At 41.1% G+C, this 7,382-nt stretch overlaps 1 protein-coding gene across 1 annotated transcript; it reads left to right on the top strand.

The window, feature by feature from the left end:
• The first annotated feature begins 369 nt into the window (after positions 1-369).
• On the top strand, positions 370-6,884 carry CCR3 (C-C motif chemokine receptor 3). The gene is made up of 2 exons (XM_037828903.1): positions 370-561; positions 5,535-6,884. Exon 2 carries the CDS (start codon positions 5,545-5,547, stop codon positions 6,619-6,621), a length of 1,077 nt encoding a protein of 358 aa, XP_037684831.1. The 5' UTR covers positions 370-561; positions 5,535-5,544; the 3' UTR covers positions 6,622-6,884.
• Positions 6,885-7,382: the final 498 nt, after the last annotated feature.

Raw genomic sequence — 7,382 nt, forward strand, 5'->3', positions numbered from 1 at the left:
TATTCATTGTTATTTTAAATTCCTAGTCTGATAATTCTAACATCTCTCCTATGTCTGAGTTTGTTTCTAAGGCTTGCTCTTGGACCATGTTTTTGGACTCTGTTTTTCACCTTTTAGGTTGCCTGGTAATTTTCTGTTGAAAGTCAGTCGTGATGCATTAGGTAACAGGAACTGAAGTAAATAGGCCTTTAGTGTGAGGTTGTAATGTTTATCCGGGTAGGAGTTAGAGCTTTCCAAAATCCTCTGATTAGATCTTGGTCTTTTAGGGGCCTGTGTCCCTGGGCTGTGATCTTCACAAGAAACGGAACAGTTGGGGCATATTTCAGAATGGCTGCTTTCCTTTCCTCCTGCTGGCAGCAGAGAGGAGTCTTCACCATGAGAACTGGCTGGAGAAAAACCCATGGAAGTGCGTGGGTCCCAACCCCGAGGCTGCGTCTGCTGAGTTTCTAACCCTCAACCTAGTCCACACTGAGCCGCTAGGAATTGGTCACTTACAGTCTGAGGGTTTCTTCCAGTACTGGCTCCTGCACTCAGGCTTCTGTTCCTAGGCTTCTCCTCCAGGTAAGCTGTGATTCTCTGTCTGCATCTCTCTAGGCTTTCTGCCCTGTGATTTCATGTCTCTGACGGATCTAAGAAGAGTTGCTGTTTTTCAGTTCTTTCCTGTTCTTAGGATGGGAATGGTGACCTCCACCCTCTTTACATGACAGACTGGTAACCAGAAATCTTCTCTCTCCTTTTTCATAAACATTTATCTGTGATTCTACCTAGCCCCAGAACTAGTTTTAATGGTCTATTACATATATATATGTAATTCTACTATTATACTACTATTATATACAAACTACTATTATACACATAGTAGTCTATTGTGTAAATGGACAACGATTTATTCAAAATACCCTTCAACTGTTAAGCAGTTAGGTTGTTCTTATTTCTTTCTATTATGAAAATGATGCCACAATGAACATTTTTGTGCATATTATTTTCTGGCTTGTTTGATTTTTTTTTTTCTCATAAAGTCCCAAGAGTAGAACTATTGGGTCAAAGCTACGTGTATTTTGATTACTCTTGTTATATACTTGCATGTTATTTTAAAAACTTATTGACCTAAGTTATACTGCATCAGCAAGGAAAAAGTGTTCCAGTTTTACTGCAACCTCACCAACATTGACTGTTAGCACTTTAATAACTTTTTTTGGCTAACTAAAATGGTATTCAAAAATTAAATATATTTTCTAAAGAAGGGTCTCCAATTACAGGTTTTACTTTCAACTAGGCTATACACCATCTATTAAAACCAGTGAATGTACATATGTGTATATATATATGTGTGTGTGTATATATATATATATATATATATATATATATATCTCCTTATTTATATGGAAGGTGCTGATTACATATTGCAGAGCAAAAATGTAGATTTATGATTGATATAGGTTGCAGGTATATATATATCAGCATTTCAAGAATAAAAGGTTGGTGAATTAGACCATAGAGGTTCATGTTAAGGAGCACCTGGCCAGACAAGAACGGAGGGGAGGGTGCTCTATTCCTTCTGACCCCAGAGAGTGGGAGAAGAGAGAGAATGGTGATAGAGGTAAATGGTCACACCTGTGGGCCCCTAGCTCCCCCACCCAAGCTTTAGCTGGGGTTGAGGAATGGGGAAGGATGGTTTGATAAGCTCAAGGGAAAACCAAGAGGATGCCCCTCCGCAGGGCAGCTCCCTATCCACATGGAGAAGTTAAGTTGGTGGTCAGGCAGACAAAAGATCCAGTTTGCACTCTTGAGTGTTCTTTGGTTTCTACATGGCATCAAGGGATGCATTCTGCCAGACAGTGGCATTCTGGGGTGGGCTGCCAGGGATCCCCCTGGTCCTTGGCTTTTCTGTCACATGACAATACACATAGCAGCCTCTCCTGGCTTTTCCTTTCTTTTCTTCGTTCTGTCAACATTGAGCTTCTGGCTGCTCCCTGTGGCTTTCTCTCTCTCTGTGGCCTTACCCATAAGCCTTCAGTAATAGGGTTAAGACCCATCCTGATTCAGTTGGGCTACACCTTAACTGAAGTAGCCTCAGTTTACCTGCCAGCCTGGGAAAAATGCATGGACCAGCCAGAGCCCTGATGGAGATGTGGCAGTGTCAGAGAGGATTCTCAACTCCAGCCAGAGCTGAAGGATTGGCCATCAGTTGGGAGAGGTCGCTATGTGCAGAGAAGGTTGAGAATAAATGGACCATTTGTCCACTAGCCACAAACCATCACAGTTGGTGCCAGTAAAAGGCTCAGGGTCAGGACCAGGCCATGCATCCCCAGCAGACACCAGCCACACAAATCAAGGACCAGCAGAAGACCAGGGCAATCCCTTCACACCCTGTCCTATGCCTCAAGTCATGCTGGCCCTTCCCCCATATCCCAGCTGCCATCTTAGAAAGATCAAACAGGAGAAGACAAGAATCTGAAATTATAAGCTAGCAACAAAAAAGGATGAATAAAGCCTAAAGTCAAGGTTTAAATGAATAGATAAGGCTAAGTTTTAAATGACTTTGGATTAAAATTTGCGAATCTTTTTTACTGCTCCCCAGAAGATGGGAAGCTGGTAACAGAGATCAAATTAGTTCAGGAAACTAAAAAAAAATCATTTACATTGCACAGCTGGATTGTATTGTAGGTAATTTAGTGAGCCAGCTAAAACAGTATGATCATGTTTTATAAAAAATTATATACATGTATGTATATCTGCATAGAGAAATGTTACGGTGATAAATTCTGCTGTGAAATGCAGGTTGGTTTTTATTTTTGCACTTTTCTTTATTGTTATTTGTTTACTACTACTATATCATTTTTCCAAAATGCAAAAAGGTAGTTTTAAAAGCCTAATTCAGACATCTTTACTATTTCATCTGTTTTTGTTTCCTGACTGCTAAAAAAATACCATACAATGGCATTCAACTCAACCACATAGACCTAAATATTTGTCTTGATTCAGATTGGGTGGACAGATGAAAACCAAATCAATTTTCATCTCTGTTGCCATGTAGCTAGTAATCAAGGACTTGGCTTCTGGCTCTAGAGAACCTCCATGCTTTCCTGGGCTTGACCTTTAGAGCCAGATGCTCATAAGCAGCCCTGAAGCCCAAACATTCTATGATTTGCTAAGATTCTATGATTTGCTATGCTGATCACATTGATTTTATGGAAGTGACACATGAATTAAAGACACTATCCTAAAATTGAGCAAAACTTTAGTGAATTTTCAAAAAAATGTTTGACCTGTTTTTAATCACTCTGGGGGAAAAGGAAAGTACAAATAAATAACGGTGAGTAAAGGTAATTACGCCTTTGCCATCCAGAGGAAGCAGCTCTGTTTCTTTCTTGCTTTAGACACTCAAGTTTAGAAGGACATGCTCTGCGACTGTAAATACATAAAAGACAAAATGATGGTACTGTTTTCTCAGCTGCTGTGGATGTTGCCATGAGAAATAATAAAGCTGAGATTATACAAAACAGTTGTTACTCAATTTCTTTTTTTAACTTAAAACTTCACAACGTGTCACCAACCAGTGGAAGATGTACTGGGACAGACCCACAAAAATAGATGAGCAAATTCTGGCCAAGGGACTGTGGTAACTTGAAGCTATGTACCCTAGAAAAACATGTTCTCAAACTTAATCCATTTCTGTGAATGCAAACCCATTTTAGGCAGGACTGTTTGATGAAGTTACTTCAGTTAAGGTGTAGCCCAACTGAATCAGGATGGGTCTTAACCCTATTACTGAAGGCTTATGGGTAAGGCCACAGAGAGAAAGAAAGCCACAGGGAGCAGTCAGAAGCTCAACACCAATGGAACCCGGAAAAGAAAGGAGAAGCCAGGAGAGGCTGCTATGTGCATTGTCACGTGACAGAAAAGCCAAGGACCAGGGATCCCTGGCAGCCCACCCCAGAATGCCACTGTCTTCTGGGAGAAAGCATTGCCTTGATAAGGCCTTGATTTTGGACTTCCCCTAGCCTCAAAACCATGAGCCAATAAATTCCTATTGTTTAAGCCAACCCATTGCATGGTATTTGATTTAGTAGCCAGGAAATGGAAACAGGGACCATACTTTTTCCTGATTTCTATGAAATGATTTCCCATTGCCTTTATTTCACTCCTGCTTCTTACCAGTTTTGCAGCTTCTTAGAATTTAAAATACAATCTCTCATAGGCTCTCTCATTTGATCCTCATAACCACCCAAGTGGTATCATTATCCTTACTATGAAAATGAGAAAATGAGGCTCAGAGAGATAAAGTCTGTCTAAGTCATTCAGCTGGTGAGGGGGCCTGGGAGCAGCTCTCGCAGCCCCCTGTGCAGCCCTCAGTCACTTTTGACTACACAGAACTCTGACTGGTGCTGACCTCTGGAGTCTCAGCATTCTTTTAATAGGTGAACACAATTCCTTGAGATTGGTCCCAATTATTGTATATCAAAGACTTACCATGAGGAATTCCCATCGACTTTCATATTCATGTTCTTGCGCCCATCCCTTCCTCAGAGGAAGGAGAAAGCCAGCAGGACCTCCTCCGAGGAAGAAGTGCATGGATTAACTGTCCTTCACAGGGCTTCTTCAAGGCCATTTCTCCTTCTTCTCTTGGGAAGTCTGAAATTTTAAGAAAAGCAGGCACTGGCCCTAGCATTTCTAAAAAGTATTGGGTCTAATAGGAAATCCCATTGACTTACCCCTCTTACTCAGCTCCTTTGAGAAGGGAAAGCTCTTGCCAGATTTGCTCTTAGCGCATGACTAGTTTATCTTGGCATTTTCAAAAAACAGAAGTAGCTGGAGTTAAGGTGGCTTATAATTATACTTATTATAATCATTATAATAGCTAAGTCTTTAAAAATTACATTTAAAAAAGTCACTGCATTTGAATCTAGTGAATTGGACATTGATAGAAGACTGAAGATCTAGCCCCAATATCTGTATTTATTTGTTGGAGGATTTTGGGTAAATTACCAAATTCCTTTAAAGTTCAGTTTTTCCATTTGCTATAAGCAGTTTTGGAGAGGCGTAACTATTTGTAATAATAATCACTGTTATTATTATGAGTATTTGGCTTTTAAATAGGTAATGATTTTGAAAGTCATCTATAAACTGTAAAATATAAAATGTATCTAAAAAGACACTATATTATTATTGCTATAGATATCCAGTAGGATGTGTTTAAATAACCAACCTGCTTTCTCCTGATTTCTATTTCTTCCTTCAAAATGCTTTTGGAAATCAAAATCCCCATTCCTCACCACCATTGCCCAACGCTTCTGTCATGGACTGTGCTGACTTTCAAAACCTCATGTCTTTCCTTCCTGATCCTTCCTCATAGTTTCTCTGATATACCTTTGAAATCTATGCTAAAGGAACTTTAAAATGAATAGACTGTTTATCATATGTGGCATCTTTGTTGAGCAAACAAATAAATTGACCAATGTCTTTCAAAAAGAGTGATCATGCCTAATTGTGGGGATTATTTCCCTTTTTTTTTTGTTTTTCTTCTCTCACAGGACAAGCAAAATGATCTCAATGAATGAGACTGAAAGTGAAGCTGAGGTCCTTGGGACCACAACCTTCGACTACGAGTGGGCAATGCCATGTGAAAAACTCAATATCAAGGACCTGGGGGCCCAGTTCTTGCCCCCACTGTATTCCCTGGTGTTCATCGTGGGCCTGCTGGGCAATGTGGTGGTGGTGGTGATACTCGCAAAATACAGGAGGCTCAAAATTATGACCAACATCTACCTGCTCAACTTGGCAATTTCTGACTTGCTCTCTTTATTCACTCTCCCATTCTGGATTCACTATGTTGGATGGAATGAGTGGGTTTTTGGCCATTTCATGTGTAAGCTCCTCTCTGGGCTTTATTACATGGGCTTGTACAGTGAGATCTTTTTCATCATCCTGCTGACGATCGATAGGTACCTGGCCATTGTCCACGCGGTGCTCTCCCTGCGGGCCCGGACCGTCACCATTGGTATCCTCACCAGCGTGGTCACCTGGGTCCTAGCAGGGCTAGCAGCCCTCCCTGAATTTCTCTTCCGTGAGTTGGAAAAGGAGGATGGACAATTCATGTGCAATTCTTTTTACCCAGAAGATGAAACAGAAGCCTGGAAGAGTTTCCATGCTCTGAGAATGAATATCTTGGGTCTCGTGTTGCCTCTGCTCATTATGGCTGTATGCTACTCAGGAATCATTAAGACACTGCTGAAATGCCGCAATAAAAAAAAGTACAAGGCTATCCGGCTCATTTTTGTCATCATGGTGGTCTTTTTCATTTTCTGGACCCCCTACCACCTGGTTCTCCTCCTCTCTGCTTTTCAAATCGTCTTCCTTGAGAGCAACTGTGAGCAGAGCAAACAGCTCGACCTGGCCTTGCTGGTGACGGAGGTGATCGCCTACACGCACTGCTGCGTCAATCCCGTGATCTACGCCTTTGTTGGTGAGAGGTTCCGGAAGTTCCTCCGCCACTTTCTCCACAAGCACGTGGCCGTCTATCTGGGCAAATACTTTCCATTCCTTCCTAGTGAGAAACTGGAAAGAGCCAGCTCTGTCTCCCCGTCAGCAGGGGAGCAGGAACTCTCTGCAGTATTTTAGGTCAGATGCAGAAAGTTGCCTAAAGAAGATGGACTGGGTGGATGAAACAGGCACATGGCCAACCACTTTGACTTCTAGACCAGTCCTTTGAACCCCTAATGCAATACTGAAGCTCTTGAAGACATTGAACTATATACACACTGGTGGTAGCATGTAAGTGCACCCTAAGAGTGTTTTCCAGAGGTCAAGGGCTGGGCAGTTTACTTTTCCTCAACCCTGAAAAGCAGAGCTTTGCTTGATTCTCTGAAGAGTTGCATAAATTTTAATGCACCTGAACATTAGTTACTATATGAAGCTATATAGCATAATACTTTTAATACTTTAAAACTTAACTTCAGCAGCTATTGATTTAAATGAAATATATTTCACAAAATATGGTGAATCAATTACTTTTTTTCTTTATGTGTCTACCTCTTTTCTTGCCTGATGAAAAGACTTTCAAAAAATATACATAGATATGCACCCTTGAGCAGCCCAATGGTGTGTCACACCTGTTCTAAGTATTCTTAATAATCAATTGTTTCCTATTCACACTGATTGATCAAATTTCATGAGTGGCTCAATAAAAGAAGAAGAGAAATTTGGTATTTTCATTATAGAGAATGAAGGTCCTGCTTTTAGAAACATCTCAGAGTTGTGCCATATGGAGCTGCTACCCTCTTATATGCCAACCTCACCTTGCAGAGCAGGCAGGTGGCTGCTCTGCCTCACCTGGGACTTCTGTATAAAGGAAGTGGCCCAGGGTGTGGAGAGGGGAGGTA

Source organism: Choloepus didactylus, chromosome 1 (assembly GCF_015220235.1).
Source record: "Choloepus didactylus isolate mChoDid1 chromosome 1, mChoDid1.pri, whole genome shotgun sequence".
Lineage (NCBI taxonomy): Eukaryota > Metazoa > Chordata > Mammalia > Pilosa > Megalonychidae > Choloepus > Choloepus didactylus.